This window comes from Blennius ocellaris (genome assembly GCF_963422515.1).
Source record: "Blennius ocellaris genome assembly, chromosome: 19".
Taxonomy (NCBI): domain Eukaryota; kingdom Metazoa; phylum Chordata; class Actinopteri; order Blenniiformes; family Blenniidae; genus Blennius; species Blennius ocellaris.
In genome coordinates, this window is record NC_137668.1 from 13,447,520 (window position 1) to 13,470,951 (window position 23,432).

Below are 23,432 nucleotides of genomic sequence, written 5' to 3' on the forward strand. Positions count from 1 at the left end.
ATGACATGACAATTAAATGAGATCACTACTGCAGCATTTGTCCCTTTCATCAGGAAGGAACGAAGATGACTTTGGGCAAATGATTAGTAATTCAAAACCTTGAGAGAAGATTTATCAGGATGTTTGGAGGGAGAGCGTGAAACACTGTTTTCCTACATAATTAAAAAAAAACTAACAAAAAAACACGTTGCACTCTTTGGGAATGTATGTTTGCATTGTAGGGTTGCCAAATTTGCAGTTGCTACATGCCACCAGTAGGAGGCACCAAATGGTAGCTTGGTCCTTAGTTTAGTTTGTTCAAAGAAATCACCAGAAAATTAAACTGGGAGGTGAAATAAGAGACGTGGAAACTATACTGTGATACATAGAACATAAGAATGGACAAAGTAACAGCAAAAGTCACATTAATAGAGGGTATACAGTGATACGTCACACTTTACCCTTTCTTTGAATCCATTACAGAGATCACGTACAACATTCAAAAACAATGCAATATTGTCCTTTGGCGAATGTCAGTCGCAGTAGAATCAAACCAAACACTCAAGATAGCCCATTTTTATTTGTTTTCCATTAGTCACATGTGGCCAAACTGTTACTGACTCAATGAGACACTTCACAGCAGTTAATTTGGTGTTTATTGTCAAGAATAAATGAAAATGTGAATGACAAATGTTTTCTCATCTTCAGTACATTCATAGAATGCCACCAAGCACGCCACCGACTCAGATATCTCCTCCAAACAGCATTAAGGACTGAAACATCGTCAATAGTTGGAACTATCTGATAGCAGCACCCGATTCCCCACTTACATTGGCATCTGCTTTGTTTTATGTCAGCTTTTCCTGAATAAATTAAAGACAACTGGACACATCAAATGCAAGAAGTTGGTAAGGTTAATGTTTATTTGCACTGCCCAGATTGTTATAAACTGTGCTGATTAGTATTCAAGTATTCCCTTATCGATCATTTCTGTGCTGGATTATATACTAAATATCTGTTTCATGACGTTATCCATAATATGATCAACATCATTCTCATCACTTGTGGATTATATTATGTGGCAAGTACAAGAATAATGCTAAAGTAAACATTATGTTCAGGTACTAAAAAAGAAAAAGAAAAGAATCTATTTTGCAAATGTATATGCTATTGTCTTTACAGTGCAATCCCCATGCAATATCACATGCAGTAGTAGAGGGTGCACGAATAAGACCACATTGACCATGCATGAGTTGCACACTGAGCCTACTTCAATTCTACCAGTTCTCAGTGAAATATTGACGTACATTAAGTCTTGCCTTGTTACCAGAGATGTGGGATCGCGATATTCAACTTAGGGAAGATAACATCCACTGTTCCACACTTTTAGACAGCCTGAAATTAACGGTGTACCTCAAAGGATTTGTTCTTTCCCACGTTAATACAATAAACTGAATTATGTTATACTTTGACAAGCCACAGCATGCAAAGATAGTTATGTGAATAAAATCATTGTGAAGCACTGAACCATACCTGGTCGTTGGCACGGGTGTATATAAATGTAGGTTGTTTTTTTTTTTTTTTGGGGGGGGGGGGGGGTGATATATATCAAAATAATAACAATCATACAAAAAAATACAACAGATAAAAACAAAATCCAGCTTCACCCCACAGCAACGCTGCACGTTTTACACAATGTGGAGTTGTAATGGCATGAATACATAAAGTGAGCAAACAAAAAGCACTGAAGCAACCGACTTTCACGAGCCCATGCGCTTTACATTTCAACCTAGAGTACCAAGGCCAAGCAGTCACATTAGTCAGGCATCAGACATGGAAAATGTGCCAGTGAGCCACTGAAAAACATCATGGGTTGTTTGTTTTTTTTTCAGCATTGTGAGGAATTAAATGTAACAAAATACTGTGCAATGATAAGTTTTTTTTTTGTGTGTTTTTGTTTTTAAAGGCAATGAAAATTAAATGCTGAGCATAGCAAGGCATACTTACAATCCCTGTTTGTGTCACAAAACGACTCACAGAAGCAGTTGATGTAGAGCTCATGTAAAGTTACATCTACAACGAATATTCAAGTACACACCGTGACCATCTGTGGGCTGTAACGTTCAACTCAAACCAATCACACACTTGCCGAAAGGAAACTCAAGCGGAATCATCCCTGTGTTCATATTATTGGGTGATTATCATAAAAACTTCAGAGTGTAAAATAATAAATGAATCGATTTAACATATTCAAATTTAGCCACTTGAGAGAAAATACAATCCCTGTATCAATGCCACCAATAAATATGGTTTTACCAGAAATCATATGGGGCATGAGGCAAAAACGATCTGCATCACAATCCTCAGAAACCACCACAAGATATTTCTGACACATACAGAACCTCTACCTCCCAAAACACTGATTATTGTCCTTGGTTTACATCCAAATAAAATCTGCATAAACAAGTGTTGACATCATGTGCTGAACATTATTCACCAGCCAAATATCCCAATCTCTCATTTAAAAATACAGTGCAGCATGCAACTTGTTGGCAAATATTGCCAAGGGCTAAAATGGACATAAAACACATTATAAATAGGATGTCTGGCTATTACACAAAGGTCAGATTAAAAACCCAGAAGAGTGTCAGAATCCTGCTAACATCTTCCACCGAACCTTTTTAGAAAAGTATATTCATTGTTGTTTTTCCACCGTATGACTTCATATGCGCCGTCCATTAGGCATCGCACGTTAAATAAATATAATGCCGACTACATTCGGTGTCAGCAACGCACTGGCGTGCGTGCAATGTGATCGACAAATCAGCTGTTGCCTCAATCATTCAAACGACTTCAAAACTTGGTGTACACAGCGATGGACTGTCAGTTTCCCATGGAGCATTTCTACAGACTTCCTGACATTAGGGTCATTTCAATTAAAAAACAGTTACGGTACATGATTATATCTTGAAAACAAGTGCTCTTCATCCTGGGTGAAAAAGAATTGTACATACAGTGCACTGCTGAACTCAATTTTATCCAAAAACAATTGTGCAAATGTGAATAGAACTTGAAACGCTCTAAAAATAAAAGTCCTGAAAGGCTGGCTTCTCAAATGAACCTCTTAATGATGACGGGGGGCAACAAACATCAGGGTTATTCTTTTTTGCCACTGCACTTGATGTAATCTGATTGCGTTTCACTCCTTCAACAAGCAACTGGGCAATGATTTTAATGGCCACTGGCCATCATGGTGGCATCGCTGCATGTCTGCTTTGCTTGAACTTATATTTCACCGTTTTTGACCCCATGACTTAGGCAGCTGTATTGATAGAAAAAGAAGTCATGTGTTGAGCACTAACACAAAGATTGGTAAACTTTTTGACAATTTGTAGGTGGGCTTATAGTCCGTTTGTCCAAACATTGGCCACTCGGCAGTGGTAAAGAGTTCAAGAGAAACAAAACTGGCCATGCATACAGAGTATTGCTAAGAGGTCATTTCATGGCTTTGAGATGGCCAGTTAAATGGTCCATCGGTACATCTCAGTGACTGCGCCTGCTCTCCAAAGACATATCGGCTTTTCTCGTTACATTCGGTCTTGAAACGTGAAGTCCTGGTTTTTCTGCTGGCGAAGCAGCCCGACATGTCAAGGTCCACAAACTGCTACTCGGCTCTGCACTTGAGAGTGTTGTCCATTTGTATCTGCCGTGGCTCTTTCACGCCGACACCCTGGTTCCTTTAATCCGTCTTTCCGTTCTCCTGAGGTATGGCAGCTTTGCTCTGCCGTCCCGAACGCAGCACCCTGTAGCAACCGCGAGCGATCTTGTGCATCCACATGATGTTCATGATGTCCAGGCAGATGCTGGAGCCGATCCAGGCTACACGGCCGCCCCAGGGCACCAGGTAGAAGGCCTCGGTACCGTAGACTGCATACATACGGCTGTAGTAGACTGGCATGACGGCGATGCGGACCATGAAAAAGACTACTGCCATTGCGACGCCGTTGGCCATGTTGGGCCGGGAGGACTTGGAGTAACCTAGTACCTCAAAGAACCAGCTGAAATGAAACACAGTTTTTAGAAACAATCTGGAAAATGTGTGCAGATAAAATATGATATTGTTGTTTCAGTAAAACCCAAAACACCAAAGTTACAGATGCACACTCCAGAACAGAGGGATTTGGGCATTTCTCGGACAGAGAACAATCTAATTTGTTAAGGTCTTCATCTATCGAGTCCTATCAGGGGCTTTTGTTGGAAGTTTTGTAAACTTTTCACCCGTTGTTGAAAAATCACTATGACATCTGATGTCTATCTCATAAACAGCCGAAACTGTAAGATTATGTTGTGCTTGTTGGACATGGTGGCATGGTTCGTGAGCACAGATGCAAAAAAAAACAAAACCAAAAACAAATTTGTCATAGATTCTTGTAGTTTTTAATCCACAGTACCCCATTTACCAGGCTTACTGTGGTCTCTTCCCACTGTCCAGATTGCATGTGAATGAATGTCTGTGAATATCAGTTTATCTTAATTTTCCCTCGGATGGGTTGGTGACCTGTCAAAGGTCTTTTAAAGCTGAATTATCTTCATGTTATGGTTTATTTTGTACTTACAAAGTAGTGCAGGATGCTTTTCCCTTTCTGACATGTTTCCACAGTCTTCCTCAGAGCTGATGAAGACTGACACCGTCATCACATATCGGATGACGCTCAAAGGAAGGAGTCGAAACATGTCAGCAAGGAAAAAACATCCTGCACTGCTTTGTCGGTGAAAACTAAACTATAACATAATGCACTTTTAAAACTTTTGGACATTGTCAGCGTCTGTCAGCTCCACAGCATCCCGCGACCCTGCGGTGGATACATTATTAGAGAAGATTGATCCATGGATTGCTGACCCTTCTTTTAACTGTGTCTTAGTCAATATTGCAGTGTCGGCTCAAATGAGCTCAGATAAAGTTCAGAAGACAGAATTACATTAGAAGATGTGAATTACAAGGCCAAAAGTGAAATCATAAATCCATCAGATATAGGCGATTGGTTGGATGTGCAAAATCAACACAACCGATTTCTTAAAGTTACGGGGAACATTCTGGACATTATGCCAGTCCATTGCAGAGCAAATACAGAGCAACATTAACTAGTATTAATTTGACAGAAAACCTGTGCATGATGGAAAAAAGAACCTAAACAACTCCCAAGCTAATCACAGAGCACTGATAAAATGAAACATTTTGGACAGGAGGTAAAATGTCTTAAAACTTCAAGGAAGTCCAGTTTCTTTTGTGACATTAGATAACCCTGAGAGAGCGCGCAAATGCTTGCAGGTTCTCATTGGTAAGCAAAGTACATACCGCTGGTTCACACATGGTGTAGAAAACTCAGCAAGCAGGCGGAAGTTAGCAAAGTAAGGCAACATTCCTTGGCCCTGGAAAAAAGAAAGAGGCAGGAACAGGAAGACAACGAAACATGAAAGGGACAAAAAACAAGACATGGAGTCATTTGGATCAGCAGCATGAAGCTGATGTACCACCTGCTCCACATTTATTACCATTAACAAAGAAGAACAGTTCACATCTCCTATGAAAACAGAGATTACACCGATATGGCATTTCATTAGGCAGTTCAAAAACTGAAGAAAAACTTGAGAGGGCACGGGGAGCCCAGGCCTAAAATTACACAAAGCCTTCACCAAAATTAGACCTATCGAGTAGATCCAACAAAAGTCCCTCTGCTTCAGGGAGCAAGATTAGTCCTTCAATTCTGCAGGCCAAAATTAGACTGTCATCTTTAATTCTCTTTCATTTATTGTGAACAGAAACTCTTTTGTCGTGCGGGGCTCAGAGAGAGCTTGGTGATGTGTAGAATTACACACCGACTGCTTCCGAGCCTCTCACTATTTGAGAGCTGCAATGGGAGACATTTTTGATCGGGGGCCATTTGTTCACAGCAAGACTCGGGAAGCAAGTGTGACAAACATGTCGACACAAATTCATCCTGAAATGAAAGCCACATGAATACACTGGACAATCTTTGTGCCAATCAAAACCTTTAAAGTTGACAGTTATGTACGAGATTGGATCTACTGCTGTTCAAATTGTAAAAGAAATTAGAATCGTATACATGCACGCCACAATATGGCGCCTCATGTATATTCAGATATCCTTTGTCATCCAGCTCTTCTACTTAATTCTGAAATTATATGAAGCACAATTTGTGAATATGTATGAGCTCTTTATGGTTCCCATGTCTTCTTAGCACTGAAATAAGAGAGTCAACTAACTAGTTTAGTATTTTTGTATCTGGTAAATCAACAATAGAGATTAAATCAGTTTAGTAAAAGTCAATCTTTTCCATTGTTTGGGGTTTAACCAGCCAAACAAAATGTAAGAAATGTAAAGGAAGAAAATATCAGCCCGCTGAAAAAAATAAATACACGTCATGTAAAAACTCGGGATCATAAAGTCAATATCGGTTCAGCTGGTACCCGTTCAAAAACAAAACCAGCAGCCTGCACTGGCATTGCTTCTCACGGGTAAAATATAAGCCAGCTTATTATCAACTTCTTAATGATATACCTCTTTAAGTAAACTAACAAATAGGGTTAAAAATAGCAAACATCTCACATAAAAGTGGGTGTATTTGAAACAAATACAAAAACAGGTGCTTATTACTCTTCATAACAAGCTATGTGGCAACAGTAATGCCTTACCATTTGTCTTTTAATGGTGAAAATAGAATAAATGATCTGTCACACACTATGCAGGGCAATTAATCCGAATAGGCTCACAACAATGACAAAATGGGACAGAATATCAACACAGCACATGAACCAAATACTGTACAACGACAGGGACATTCAGCCAGCCACTCGTGGAAGGAGCGATCAAAAGCCATGCAGAGTCAAAAACAAAAGCTTTAACTGTCACACTCCTTTTAATGAGTCATGAATTTTACTTTTACTTTTGTTTTTTTCCCCCCAAGCAGTCTGAAGCTGCTAGCAGTCTGATCGGAAAACAAATCAATTCTGAGGAATCCCAACGTGAAACCTGTAAAACCTGGTTAAAAATCAACTGTAAAAACTCAGTTGTGTTTACACTGGGCCATTCGCCAAATAAATATGAACCATGCGCTCAAGTTGAAGAGGTGCATTAGTGAGATTGAGTGTAGTGATCTGAATCTTAATTCCAACTTTAATTAGAAAGTTCCAGATTGATGAGGCTGCCAAAAACTTGGTATTTTTCCAGTACGCAATTGTGGATGGATGAAATTCAGAAAAACAAATCATTTCGTTTCACTAATACACCCACAAAAAGCACATATTTCAAGGTTATTTGGCTGGCACTGCAACGTTTTAGAGAAGAAGACTTACCATCAGCGCTGCAAACAGAAGCTGGTCATTGAAATATACTTACTACTCGATTACAAACAGGATACATCGGCAGTGCAGTGTGTATATACCATTTCATGTGAACTCTCCATTTAGCATAAGCATGCTAGTACCTCTAGGAACTGGTAAGTCCATACTGTGACTGGGCATCATATCTGCTCAGTACAACACAACAGCAATAACAGCAGACAAGACAGGAATAAAGAGGTCCCCATCTAGATCCAGACCTGCCTCTGTAAATCGCACACGATCCTTTTGGTAGCTTTTGCATGAATACAGATGACACAACCCAACTTGATCTTGGTAGTTTTTGCATGTGAGGTTTGAAGGGGGGCCGTTTATGTTAAGGTCGGCACAGGAGACAGAGACCAACAGACAAATAGATTAGAAGAAACAAAAAGAAGAGAAAAAAAAAAGAGAGATTTCACAACGACTGGAAGCAAATAAGCAACGCTTACAACACAGAGAAGAAAAGCATGCATCTAAGGGTGTGTTCACACTTGTCAGGTTTGGTCCGATTAAAATCTGTCCTGCTGTGGTTGTTTAGTTAGTGCAGCCCATTTTTGGAGGTGCAAATGCTGCCATTTGAAGAGCGGTGTGTGCACCCAAACGTCTGTTTGAAGTATGAACACAGCAAGGACCCGAGCTCTTAACGGACCAAACACAGGACACGGCAAGTTTCTGTATACTAGCAGTAAATCGTAATTGATGTGAAGAATGGAGGATTACTTATCGACTCTTTTGTAGACGTTGGTAAATATTCAGTTGAAAGATTACACAGAAAATTTAAAATACATTCAGCTTAACACAAATGCGGGAGCTTTGGTCATAGCGTTTGGACTGATGTCAGAAATGCCCGTAAATGAAAAACTGAACCTGGGATCTGCACCACAAGTGTGAATACAGAAAAACATTTACACAGCAGGCACAATAGTCACAAAATTTTGACAAGAGAGTTAAAAAAATAAATTATAAAAAAATACAGACTATGGTGCGATTTCAGTAAAAGATCTATAAATGACGCGAAATTTTTTTTGACCGAGGCATTTCTATTTACCTTTAAACCAAAATGGCAAAGGCGCTCTGTTGAATTATGCCATACGCCTCAGGGGTTAATTTTTTTTTTATTTTGTAAGTCAAATCTATTTAACATGAACACTTCCACATAAACACACTAAACACATTAACTCATAAGACTGACAACATACGACGAATCTGACCGGGAACAACACTTAATAAAATGAAAATGACATCAATGTTCATCCAAGCTGTAGCTGTAATGCAGCGACAGTGGAGTATTTCGTTGTTTTGATACCACAATTTACCAATGTAGAAGTTTAGACTTTATTGTGAGGAAGCAGTCATGAGTGTCCAGTAACAGTATGGCTAAATGATTTACATACAGGTGCTTGCTCTGCGCCCCCCCCCCCCCATAAAAAAAATAGACTGGATTTATAGAAACTTGTAAATCCTAATTTGTGTAAAAGATCAAATGATTTTCATTCGGTAATAATAATATATTTGTTCTGGCCCAAATGTATACATGTAGAGTCCTCATTAACAATGCAACAAAGACTGTATGATGTTCATCACAATTCTAAACGTCAAATCCTGCCAACAACTGGAAAAGATGACAGGGTTTATGCATTAGTGACACCACACTTTCAATTTGTATTGACTTTTGTCATCGTTTTCTCATGGAAAAAGAGAAACAATGCATCGCATGTGTTTCTTTGCAAAAATAAATAGTCAGAGCAACGCACACTGCATAGTAATGTATTTAATCCAAAGTAAAGTAAATGTGCTGAAATGTATCACGATAAAGAAAAAGACTAAGAAACATGGGAATCTGTCATTTTAAAGTACTTGGAGAGTAGACCTAAATGAATGCAGCTAACATTTGGAAACGGGAGACTGCCTATCCAGTGAGTCATCATGAAGTGGAGTGTGAGAAAGAGAAAGAGAAGGCAGTGCCGAGTTCTGGCACAAAAAACAAAACAGGCGGAAGATACTGTGGATAGGCAGGTGAGTGATTAAGATCGTTAGATTCTGTTTGTTGGCATGCACAGTAACAAGAAATGAGCCCCGCCTGCTACAGAGCGACCAGCGGCATGCACGCAGTGGGTACAATTCAACATTCAGCTGCGCTAAGCCCAGAGAGGTTCAGCTTTACGTCAGGGCCACACAACATTAAAGGGAGAGGGAGGGGAGGAAGGGGGGGGGGGGGGGTCAGTGAAAAGAACACAAAGCACAGAAATTTTAAGGGCAAGGTGAGGGGGAAGGAGTGGACGGGATGGGACGGGATGGGAAGGGAGAGTCATCAGCCAGTACCATCACTGAGCATTCCATGCAAAAAATACCATAGTCATTCATTTCCTGCAATTATGCCACAGATCCTGGCGATCTAGAGGGTTTCAGATTGAACCAAGAGTGAACAGCGCTGCCTGAAAGCTGGAGAGACTCGACTAATGCTTCTACATGCGAGCCAACAGTTAGCTATGCTGCACAAACAAGTCATTAATCAGTGCTTCAGGGATCATATTGGTACAAAAACCAGACGTATAACATAAAACCGGAGGATACCGCAGCATAGAAACTACATAACTGAGTTGACATGGAGTTACGTGGATTTTATTGTAGCAAATATTAAATAAGGAAATACGTCAAAACCATCAGTGTTTTTCACAGTGAATCCTCAAATGTCAATTTAAAGTTTAAAATCTGCCCACTCCTGGGGGGGGGTTAAAAACAACAGAATGGGGACATCGAATATTTGAAAAGCTGCACAAACAGTCTCAAGCTAAAGATGGAGAAATGGTTAGAGTGCCAGTCAGCTGTAAGTGCTGGACACGGTTAACAAGCTGCATCTGAAACACTTTGGATGGCAGCATGGCGGATGCAGTGTGGGAGAAGGCGGTGAAACCAGAGAGGCTGGACACTGAATCTAACAGGGTCAATTATACCACAGTAATTGGTATGAATCAAAAATGATTTATTTGTATTGTTTTTCTATTGTAATATTTGTTTTCATATACGAGCCTTATAATGTGGGGACTTTGCCTGACAATCAGGGTCCATCTTATATTCAGACTGATACGGGAATTTTATAAGCAATGAACTCAAAGAGGTCCATTTTACATAAGCTTATATGTCAAGATGCACAGACCGTGGCACTGCTCACATTGCTCATGACTGCACTGGGACATTTGTGGAGACTCAGTGATTGATACATTTGTTTAAAAATGGTGGTTTGTTTTTTCCAATGTCACCCAGCATTAAATGACACAGCTGTTCACCCTTGGCTGTCTCCTTCCCATCTTGCCTGCACGTTCTGCTATTGGACAATAGGGCACTCACCAGTACATAGTAGTAAGCATACAACGCTGCCAGATGGTGAACTACAAAAAACTTGTCGCCTATCGCCTTCCAATAGTAAAATATTAGCAGCAGGTCTGGAAGACAGAAGAACAGGGGAAGGAGATTGAAAAAACAAACAAACATGTCAGTGTTATCAAGAAAGTGTTAATGCACACTTAACACTTGAACGTGTAGTGAGATTTGACCAAAATTTCATTTTATGCTCCTTAATTGAGGAATAATTTACAAAAGCACTCCAACATATCATTAGTAACCAGTATCTGCACTGCTCTTTCAAAAGAGGTCTTTGTTCTAATGGGAGTTCCTCATCATATGAAGGTACAATAAAAAGTTTGAAAGCTTCCTGATATTTCAAAGGGCACGTTCACGCTGCAGGGAAATGCGACCCAGATCAGATTTTTTTTTTTTTAACCGTAACCCACCGGGTTGTGTGAAAACTCCAATTCTGATGTTTTCACACCAGAACCAGGCCTCGATCATATGTGGTACCAATTCGGGCATTTTTCGAGATGCGACCGCCTCGTCGTTGACGTGTGACTGACGTCAAGGATAAGCGCCGCAGGAAGCAGCTCTGCCAAAATGTTGCGTTCCATCATGTATGGCGGGTTCTTTATTACAAATATAATAATTTCATGGTCTTGACATGATTTCTGTGTGGATTTTATGATGTTTGGGCTGGAAACAGTGTGTCACATCTGGCAACCCTGGTGCGCTCCATGCACTCTGGGAAACCGTCAAGTCCGACCACGTTCACACGGCAGTCTGGTAGACGTCGCGTTTAAAATATAAAGTGAATGATCACGCCAAAAAAAATCAAATCTCAGCAAAAAAAATAAACGGTATTGAGCATCAAGACCTGCAGTGTGAACAGAGCCTAAATGGCAGCTGATGGTGAGCAAAAATTAAAGCAGGGATATGACATACACAAATTAATAGTTTTTTTTTTGCATTGAGTAAGCAGACATTGGCTTACCAGATATGAGGTAGCCTGTTGTGATGGCAACATTAGTCTTCACCAGCGTAGGATCCCCCCTATCGGAATAAAATCGTTTGCTTTTCAATCAACGTGAGTGAAATTTTGCAACTTTTATTGTATCACAGCAAATATGAACAGCAACAGAAGAAAACATGAGAATACAAATAAGGAATGATAAAAACGCCAACTCAATATTCACTGCATAAAATATTCTAATTAAATCATGGATTGACAGATTGCTTCTGAAAGGGAGAATGAAACCAAAAGGACTCCAGTCTTGTTTTTGAAACAAACTGAATCTGAGCAGTTTTGCAGGTTTCTGCAAGTTCGTTCTAAATAATTGATCCAAAAAAGATCAAATAAATAAAAGCAGCTTCTGCATATTTTTCTGAGTACACCAAGAGAAATCAGGTTCGATCAAGAGGTACCAGTGGAAATATGATCTCCCAATGGAAAGATTTTTTTCGCAAAGAAGCATTGTTACAACTTAGAAAAACTGTTTTACTTTATTTGTGTTTGTATTAATATTCTGGAATTCATCGATCTGTCACTCATTGTTAACTTCAAATTTCTTTGTGTTTTTATAATGTTTTGTACAAAAGTACAAAACTAATTCGACATTCTCTTATTCTTTTGCGCACTAAAAATCAATAAACCTTTCTCCTAAATCTTCACGTTTCCTGTGAATTCAGGTTTAAATTTGTACTTTTTGCACAGCTGACTGTGATTTAAAAAGCTGACTTGGAAAGGTCAACGGTCCACTTTGTGGAAAAACAGAACATGAAATTAACCAGACATTCAGTTGCTCCCATCAAAAACACAGATCTCTCACCAGACTGGGTCTTCATTGACGGCATCATCAAACCACAAGATGGAGAGGCAGAATATCCCCACCAACAGTGCGTGAAACGTTGACACTGTCCTGGAAGACAAGCAACGTGGGAGGTTCAGACGACCCATGAGAATGACGGATGCAGAGTCAGAGGCCTCCTAAAAAGAATGCCGCACGTTTGTGTTTATTCATGAAAAGTGGCCTGCAGCTTCTCTCTGGTTTAGAGAGTGGGATTTTTGGTACTTACCGTGGATCAACTGATTGTCTGTCAGGGCTGCACACAGATTCAGTCCAATTAGACTAAGAGATTAAATACTGCTGAAGGGTCAGGCAGAGCAGCGCACAGTCCCAGTCAGTCATTCAGACGATGAGACAGTCCTAGAGTTCTCAGGCAGAAACACCGACTGCAACACAATTTTCAATGGCATCGGTGAAGCTAGCGACCTCAACAGGGTGCTCCATAACCTGAATCAGTCTCTACTAATCATTCGTCTTCATTTTGCCCATAAACTATGTGGCCATATCAATTTTGCAAGGGGCTCTTGTGTGTATTCAATTGCGTTTGAGGGAAAATGATTGTTCATGCAGACTGAACCCGTGTGGATCTCCCTCAACACTCCTCCCGTCAAACAGCCTTCAATCTTCAGGTTTCACCTCTGTGACATATTTGACAAAAATAACACACGTCCAAGCACCAAAATAGACTCCATGAAACAATGCAGGAGGGATCTCTGTGTATTCTCTCCTGTGGAAACGTCAGTATAGATTTGGTTTGGTTTTTATTTTCATGCTCTAGGTTTTATGATCTGTGTTCTCGTTTTGTGACATAATTGTCTCTGCATTCATGTTCCATGTTGTTGCTGGCTCAGCGCCCAGTATTTGTTACAGGTATGTCTCCGATTTCATTGTTGTGTCTTCCTCAACGCTGTCTCCCTCTTAATTATGTGAGGTATACCTTGTTAACTTTTAACTCCCAGCCGTTATCCATTATGCCATCCTTCGTCTCATCAGTTGCTCGATAGTCTCGAGAGTTCAAGTGTGCCTATTTTTGTCTGTCAGGTGCCGACCCTGGCCTGCCCTTGTTGTGGTCTGTTTTGGTTGCCATTTAGACTATCGAGCATAGCCAAACCTGTTTGGCAGCAATTTTTTAAAAAAAGAAAAAAGAAAAAAACTGCACAAAAGCCAAGTCAGTTTCTTGGATTCTGTTTGGATCACCTATCTGGTTTCATAATACTCAGTAATCAATGTGACTCTTAAACAACCTCATATGCAGAAATGGATTAAAAAAAAAAAGAAAAATGAATAGAAAATCAACATTGACAATAATTTTCCCCGGAATATTTTTAAGCAATGGACAAAAATGAAAATGTCATTCCATAGGATCTATAAAGGGAATTTCAGCCATGTTGCAGGCACATGGAAACACAGTATAGAGAGCAAACATTGCGTAACACACAATGCAACCCACATGTGAGTCAGACACTAGTGTCACAGCAAGTATGTGGGCTGAATGTCAGCACGTATCTTTTTAAAGGAGCTAAAGGAGTCCTACCTCGGACAAGGGTTTAAATCAAGACCAGTGTCACACAGCGCCACACAAACCATGTCAATAGTCGCATTCGTCACGGGAAACAAATTAATATCAAGTCACCTGGAGTTCCATTCCACCTTCTGCTTGTCACTGAGGCCCAGGAAGCCCTGGCTGATGCGTATGGACACCCACGGGCTGACTTTGTGGAAGAGCCACTGAAAGGTGAAGAAGCTGGTCACCGAGATGGTGAGGATGAGCTGGCTGAATGGGTCCATGGCCACCCGACCCCACTGCGGAAAGAGACCAGAATGAAGCGTTAGAACACCCCACCTGTCCTTTATCCTAACTCCAGTAGTTAACAAACATCAGCCGGAACAAGTGAGAGTGTTTACCTCTGTGGTGTTTGGCTAACCTGAATATGATCACAGCTTGGCTTTTCACGAAATGTAAAAGGAAGTTTGAAACTCTAAAATGATTGTGAGTATACACCCCAGCCCAAGCTTTGAATTTCAAGCCTGTCAGACTCACTGAGCACATATTATCCATTATGTAGAATATCTGCCTTCATGAATATGGAATAACAAGCATTTCTACCAGGTCTGAGAGCTTATGCGATTACAATAAATTACAAAATGCACTGCGATTTATGATGTCTGAAGACATTGTAATTTTTGATCATTTCCTAAAACAGCACATTTGACATTTGATTTTGTGCTTGTCCATCCAATCACTCAATAACGAACTTAAGCAAATGATTCCAGAAATGTCACTGGTTCTTTCTTGTGTAAACACTCAAGGCCCTCATTGAAATGCTCCCCATTTGCAAGTGATGTCACTCATGGTCTTGAAGATATGAAAAAGAAAATATGTGTCCTCACAAGAATAACTTGTGGAGGTGTGTTCACACCTCGGTGCAGATTCGGTGCGTGTGGGACAAAACCTGATGCTACTGTGACGTCAGCGTGAACACTGTCATCTGAAAGCCTGTGGTTAAGAAACAAGAGGCAAGAATGTGACTGAACATAAGGTCTGATTGCAGCGCACCTTTAAACAGACAAACACGGGACAAGATGGGCTTCAGAAATACGACATGTTTGCAGCTGATAGAAGCTCTGACGCAGTTTGACTGAAGACTCAATACAGCTGAAGGAGTTCCAAACTGACACGACACAGAATGTGACCAGCTTCAGAGGCAGCATATTATTGCGTGTTCTTATTGGAGAGTGAACGATTTTCTCCTGCTGTTGATTCTTTTGTACATTTATATAAGATGATCTTATCTTGTCATAATACAATCAAAGTAATAGTAGATAGAATTTACCTAAATACCTGAAAGGATTCATGTTTGGTCATTAGCATTAAATTACTGTACTTAATAGATTATTGAAAGTAATAAATCACAAAGTAATTTATGAAAAATGTTTGTTGGTTAATGCTTCTGTGCAAAATATAATAATCTTAAATGCAAGGGAATGTGGGCGATCCGAGCACAAATTGTTACAAACCAGTGAATGTCAACAATAAACACACAATAATCACCAGGAATCATTCAATTCAGCTAAAAGGCATGTATTAACAAAAATATATTAATTCAAAAAATGTGTGAATCATCTCAATAATCAACACATTTAAGTAGCAAATATCATCTCACACAGAGATCTAATCTACCAAATGCTATATGCTGTGTGTGTGTGTGTGTGTGTGTGTGTGTGTGTGTGTGTGTGTGTGTGTGTGTGTGTGTGTGTGTGTGTGTGTGTGTGTGTGTGTGTGTGTGTGTGTGTGTGTGTGTGGGGGGGGGTGTTTTATGTGTGACTGTTGCGATGCCGTAAAAGTGTCCACCGGGTGGTGAACGAGTTGATATACCCATCCAAGATGGGTATATCCCTAACCCAGATAAATGGGCCACCTGACGCTGGCGCGGGGGGGGGGGGGGGGGGGGGGGGGGGGGGGGGGGTGTACCTCACAGAGCCAAAATGGCAGAAGGATTTCACCGACGCAGAGCTGTTGCTGTAGCGACGGAAAGACACTTCCCGAGGTCACGTGACGATACCCAATGGCTGTGTCGGCCTGGTATTGAACCCCTGACTTTTAAACTGGATGTTGGAACGTCCAGTTAAAGCTCCGGTGACCATACGGAGATATCTGACAGCAAAACGTCGCAATTTGGTTCAGATCCCCCAATGGCACTCAGCAAGGTTGAGAAAAATGCGAGATCAACCTTGGAGTGAGAAGATGGTTTAACACTTGAGCTTCAAATAATCCTCCATACAATGTACCGTATAAAGCTCAGCAAACAGCATTGCTGTAGATGTTAGGTTGCAGAATATAGGTCACAATGGCTTAGCAGCATGTGTTTTGTTCACATTGTTAGGTTATATGTTAAATGTTTTAGTTTCATTAGTTTTGTAGTGACCTATAATCACACCATAATAATTTTATTGCTGATGCTTTACAATTTTATGGGCACTAAATCTCAACTGTTGCTCCAGTGTACAGAGCAAAGTCTAATGAACAGGGCACTGCCACAGTGACATAGTTGGTATGTGGTAATCTTTTAAGAAGATCATGAACACAGCCAAGATAACATAATTGGTAGGTAATAAACACTATGATGCAAAACCAGCGATGTGCAGTCAGGGGAGGCGGAGCCTCGGCTGTCACCATGGAAAGAATCAAATATATAATGAACAATTAAAATAGATATACTTATCAAATGGTTTGAACTATAAATACATTTTGTTTTTAACGTGTGCTCTGTTATATTATAAGATTAGTGAAGAGGCACAAAGTTTCACAATGGTGTATTATTTATCCATGATCAAACTATGTTCTAGCCTGGATTTATATTCCGTGTGGAGCAATTGTAAAGAATTCCCCTCTGGGATTATTGAAGTAAGGTTTCATAGTGAAGCAGTGGTCAACGCTCTCTCCTCTCTCTCTCTCTCTCTCTCCTCTCTCTCTCTCTCGTCTCTCTCTCTCTCTCTCTCTCTCTCTCTCTCTCTCTCTCTCTCTCTCTCTCTCTCTCTCTCTCTCTCTCTCTCTCTCTCTCTTCTCTCTCTCTCTCCTCTCTCTCTCTCTCTCTCTCTCTCTCTCTCTCTCCTCTCTCTCTCTCTCTCTCTCTCTCTCCCTCTCTCTCTCTCTCTCTCTCCTCACAGCGAGAAGATCATGGGTTTCAAATATTGGCCCTTTGTGTGACATGCATGTGAGATTAAATGGTGACCTTCAATTGAGGCCCGAAACATAACACATCAACTTCTGCCGATCAAACGGTGAATAATCTCGTTTGCTCGGTTCACATATTTGTAAAACGGATCCTGATAGAATCAGTGCCTGATGCCTCACCAGACATGAACGTATGACATGCATCATATGGGGTGGTCTCTGTGACATGGGTGTAACAGTGGCTACAGATTTAGGCCTGATTAGTCAAAGAGCCTGGACACACACACACACACACACACACACACACACACACACACACACACACACACAAGCGCGCGCACACACACAAAATGTTCTGACAACTACAGTCTAAGCTGCTGTTAAATATTCTCCAGTTTCTCGCCACAGTTACTGTGAGAGTCTGAGTGTTACTTGAGTCACTGTAGGACATTCACTATAACCAGCCCGACACTGAGAGAAAGCCAGAGGAAAAATTCTTGGATGGATATGCCTCCCCCCCCCCCCAAAAAAAAGAACTTTGAATATGAAGAGATAAAATCAGAGCCTAAATAAATGAATGAGTAACGCTTTATCTTGTATGTGAAAATGTTTGGGGAAAATCAGATAACCTTAAGACAAACACTGATCTGTTTACCAGAATGCTGCTGGACATTGAGAAACCGAAACTCTAAACAATCCTGTGGCTCTGTGCTTTTAAAAAAAAAAACACACACAACAACGTTTTCAAATGCTCTGAGCGACTGAAAATGCTCTCAAGGTGGACCTCAAGTGCTCCGACTCCATGACGGTGGAAAATGCATGCTGCCACTGTGCATGTGCACCACGGTCAGAGTAAATAGTTCTTCCGTACACGTGCCAGGAGATGGACAATAACAATGGCGGGTTGATATTGTCCTCGGAGTACTTTTATAGTCGAGAGTAAATAGCAATGCAACTTGGTGATCTGTCCATCAACGTAGATGTCGGTCAGCGCGTTTTCACTTGAAATGTTGCGTGAATGAGGCCTTAGCCCACCATCGGCTTTTGTTTTCTGCATCACACATTTTCTAACCATGTTATAAAACCCTAAACCTAGGTTGACTGTGCTCATACAGTGTGCCTCCTCGTGGTCCTAGGAGGCATGTATATTTGAAATTTAAGTCACGCCTGCCACAGGCAGCATTACCGGCCAGACAACTGCAAAATGTGCCACTTAAAGCCAAGAAAATATACATTTTTAAACATAATGCCCAATACATCTGAAAAGTCACATTTCAGCGACACTTTTGCCAGACATAATATTGTAGGGCACCAGTTCCCTGTATGCTACTAAATTTGGAGCAGTTTTTCCCCTCATTTAAAGATTTTTTTTTAGATTCAAGACAAGAAATATGACAACTTTATCCAAATGCAATGTTAAATGCATGTTTTTATTCCTGGTTTTAAAAAGCCACTAATGTAATGTACAGATGTTTGTACAGATGCATCACTCGCAAGGCTTAACTTTCCTATGTTAAAAGTAGAGTGTGTTAATGAGTAACCTTCAAATGATTCAGGCCTACTGCCGGTTGACATTCAATGATGTGCAATTAAGATGAATTATCATCATTATTATATAACGTGCACCGTTGCACAATGGTGTTTTGCACGTTTGTGAGTTGGCGTCACCGAATGAGCACAACAGACACCCATGTCATAACTGGAGCTTCAGGTATGGCTGACAGGAATGTTCTTAGAAAATACTTCCTGAAAGTTATATGGCCTTCAAAACTGATCACAATCCAAATTAACGGTGGACCGTAATCGCTCTAATTTCAGCCTGCCGCATATAATCAGTGGTATGTTTCTCCGAGACCTTTGGACACTGATGACTTTGTAAGAATAATCGGCGCTTTATAAATAGGATTCATCCTGTGAGAGGCATGTATGTCCACAGAAGGATTCAATGCAAACCCCCTTTCAGTTGCGACACATCAAGCGCCACCAGCAGGGATGAATCAGTTTACACATATTAAAAATTAAAGTGCTTAGCTCAATTTAGTCACAGCTACATTATAGAGAACATATATAAACATGACATTGTATTTTTTTTATTTAACACCTACCTTTGTTTTTTGGTTGAAATAAATGTGGGATTAGAGACATGAACACGTACAGTAAGTGGAAAAAGCCCTGAAAGACATCTGCACATCAGCAGAGACTTTCTTGAAGACGTTTCAAGTCGGCTGTGAAGCGATACTATTGGGTCCATATCAACATGAGACAAGGTCTTAGCTTGCATTTACTATTCCTCCATTTCACACGGGCCTCTGGGCATTTTCCTGGGAAAATGCACAGCTCTCGCAATACTATTTCTTAAACGAGACAACACATAAACTCCCTCAGTATCCCAGTTGCTTCTTCTATTTTGAGCCAACATGGTCAATTGATATCACAGTTTTGCTGGAAGCGCGTCACAAATACACACCAGTGTTCTGCCATGTTGGAAACTGGGAGCTGAACATGCTGCATAAAGAGCGATCAGTGTGGGCTGGTTCAATAAAATCCATTTTATATACACAGTGCATATACTCCGGGCCTTGTAGTCATGTAGTGTACCACGGAATCCTGCACTTTGGCCTAAAGCCACTGTTACGCCCCAGAATCTATTATCCTTGTCCAGTTTTAAATCAAAAACTCTGTTTATGTTATAAAGCAACATAGATCTAAATTTAGTAGCGCCAACAAGCACTTTGGACTGAAGCCAGTGAATGTATGTCAGGGCAAAAGAACTGCAAGTCCTCTTGTATTAGTGTTGCTCTCACTTATTTGGATTGAGGCAATTTTGTCTGCCTTTTGAAATGAGTCAGGTCAGTTAAATTTATATCCATATAGACATCTCCTAAGCAACAGGAGAGAATATCTTTGAGCACGGGCACATATAACGCATATCACCGTCCCTTGAGCTCTGGCCTTGGTGCTTCTATACCTGCCTTTGTTCCCCTGTTTTGCCAGAGAATTGCTTAAGAAACAAAAGCCAGTAGGGAACCATAAGGGCCAATTCAAGAGTACACTCCTTTTGCAGTATAGGGGATTGAGTACCATGGCTTTATTGTGGCATGCTGCAAGGTAGGAGGTTTTTTTTTTTCTGTGGAAGAGACCCCCGGGATATATGTGAACGGCTGCCTCCTGTCAAGCTCATGACGAGAGTGGGAGGATTGTTTTACAAGCACACATGCATGTTTCTGAGTGCAATGAAGGTCCTCCCTGCCAAGGGCAAATCGTTATAAAGGTCGACTTAAGGATACAGCGTGCAAACAATTGAAGCACCCTGGAGAATACAATGCATGCGTAAAAGTTTCAAGTAAGGGTTGTGCAGCAGCAGCAGCGTGGGGGAAGTCACCAAACGTGCTTGTGGCGATAAGAGAAAAGCAGCTTTACATACAGCATTTCCTTCACAAAGCTGTGTGGGGGCAGAACTTTGTTGTCCTTCACTCCAAGCACATAAAATAAAAGGTGATTTAGAAAAAAAAAAAAGAGCCTCAAATCAAGGGTCACATAAGGCAACATAGCTCATTTTAATGTTATCAAACATTTTGCATTAGTATAGTTGGGACAACATGCACAAAAATCCCTGTGAGTTTGCAGGATTTAACATTTTAACCACCTCCCAGGCTTAAGAGCAGTGGCATTCAAGCCCCTACTGAAATGGAGACTTGCTTGCTTGGGCCCGGCGTCCTGATAGGCCTGGCCTACATTTTCTACGAAATTAAACTAATAATATTTCCACATACATGACTAAGGCAGGTTTCTTCTTGGAATACTGTGTTAGGAAGCTTTTATGAGCCTTGTAAACACTGACAAACGCGCTTGCGTAACATGGGTGCGTATGTATATATATATATTAATATATTTTTATCTTCAACACGAAAACAAGTGAAGCGTGTGTGCACCTCTGGCTCAGAAGAGATGCTGTGCAGAATCGATGGATGAACCATGCAGATTCATAATGGAGAATAGAGTGCATGCATATAGCGCGCACGCACACACGCATACACACACACACACACACACACTCATGTATATATATATATATACAAACACGAACGCACACACGCACACACACACACGCACACACACACACACACACACACACACACACACACACACACACACACACACACACACACACACACACACACACACACACACACACACACACACACACACACACACACACACACACACAGGGCCAGTTCACGCTGCATTGCCTGACCAGCTGCTGTAACGTGTTGAGGAGAATCAACACTGGCCTGGTCGCGTCTGTACACCAGCTACTTGATATGGAGGTTGAAATAAAAAAATACAAATAAAAATCAGACTTACCTTGTGACTTTCATTCAGATGATCCGCTCGCGCTGCTCTCAGCTGCGGCTGCTCGTGGCGTCCAGGCGCGCTCGCAGAGCCGCGTATGAGTCAAAGCTACAGCCATGGCGAGTCATTTTTGGTAAACAAGGCAGCCCGCCTCCTCTTCCTCCTCCTCCTGCTCCTCCTGCTCCTCCTGCTGCTGCTGCTGTGGCGGCGGCGGCTGCTGCTGCTGCTGCTGTGCTGCACGCGCGATCAACCTGTGGGGGAAGCTGAAGGGCTGCAGCCGCGCGCCTGTGCCGCCGGGTTCCACTGCGTTCAGCGAGAATAGCCACCAACAACAAACGGGCATAATTGCAGAAGTGCAGCTCGAACAGCTCGACTCTCGATTCTAGAGGAGGGGAGGGGGCTCTCTCTCTCTCTCTCTCTCTCTCTCTCTCTCTCTCTCTCTCTCTCTCTCTCTCTCTCTCTCTCTCTCTCTCTGCCTCTCTCCATCTCTCTCTTTCCCTCTCTCTCTGCCATGGGGCTCAAATTACAGCTGAAACCTTAAAGACACACGCACATACGCGCGCGCACCGTCTATTTATAGCCACAGTTGTAAATAAATCAGATGTAAATAAATCAACTGCAGCCACAGTAGTTTGCTGCTTTGACTTCTTAGTTTTAAATCCACCAAATCCTTTGACATAAAGCCTTCGTCACAATTTGCACCTTGCAATTCCACCGACATTATCCGGGACCCTGACTTGTGTTTTGAATGATCAGATCACAAGTGGCGAGAAGTAAAGACAGATGTGAACAGGCACCAAAGCGCTTTTACTCAGGCCTCGTTTACACAACAACATTCCAAGTGACAATACCATTGGGGGTATTCCAGAAAGCAGATCATATGAAAACTCAGTGTATTTTAACTCTGAAATGAGAGAAACTGAGTTATTCATACCAGAAGGAGAGCTGAGTCACGACAGTAACAGACTCTGTGAACACAACCTGCTTGCTGGCAGGTTTAGTAGAAGAGACCCTGAGTTTCCACCTGTCTCCTCCCACCTGAAGCACCTACCAGAAATAGAGTCTGTTATTTCAAAACCCAATCGACATCAAGGCATAGATGACTTATGTCACGAGAGAGCCTTCCGGCCCAGATTAGATATTTAATTTTTTTTTTTTTTGCACCTTATTATTTCCCTGTGTGGAAAATTCCTTCCCAAATTGACCAGTAGCCACACCCTGGCATTGAAACAACTGTTTGATGGGGATAATATACAGTAAATAAAGAAATGTGTGCGCGTGTGTGTGTGTGTGCGTGTGTGTGTGTGTGTGTGTGTGTGTGTGTGTGCGTGTGTGTGTGTGTGTGTGTGTGTGTGTGTGTGTGTGTGTGTATGTGTGTGTGTGTGGGGGTGTGTGGGGGTGGGTGTGTGTGTCTGTGTGAGTGACATTTTAAATGACTCTAATAAAAATTTATAAACATTGTGTTAATCTACTCTGTAGGATATTAACAGAGAGGACAAATTCCAAAAACATTTTGTTAGGGGTTAAAGATATAGCCATTTTTTAGTGACCTGGATCTTGATTTGACGGACTTTAAACACAGAGGCAGTTTATGATGGTGTTTTATAGCATTGCAAACAGGTTTATCGAGGCGACATGGGGACGAAGCCAAATTCAAAACATGTCAAGACTTGATGATGAAAACACACACAGTTATCTTTAAAAAGTTATAGTTGTTGTAACTACAATGTAAACATTTAGAATTTATTTTGAGAAGCAATGTGATAACTGTGATATATTGTACTGGAATTAATGACATTTTACTATACTGCTATCTGCATGTCACTACT

The 23,432-nt window shown here is 41.1% G+C and overlaps 1 protein-coding gene across 1 annotated transcript; it reads right to left on the minus strand.

Annotated features, from left to right (window-relative positions):
* Positions 1-617: 617 nt before the first annotated feature.
* On the minus strand, positions 618-21,928 carry tlcd4a (TLC domain containing 4a). The gene is made up of 7 exons (XM_080515353.1): positions 21,616-21,928; positions 14,209-14,378; positions 12,558-12,647; positions 11,723-11,781; positions 10,729-10,823; positions 5,336-5,409; positions 618-4,037 (listed from the first exon to the last, which is right to left on the minus strand). The coding sequence occupies exons 2-7, from the start codon at positions 14,361-14,363 to the stop codon at positions 3,719-3,721; spliced, it is 792 nt and encodes a 263-aa protein (XP_080371479.1). The 5' UTR covers positions 14,364-14,378; positions 21,616-21,928; the 3' UTR covers positions 618-3,718.
* Between the last annotated feature and the right edge of the window lie 1,504 nt (positions 21,929-23,432).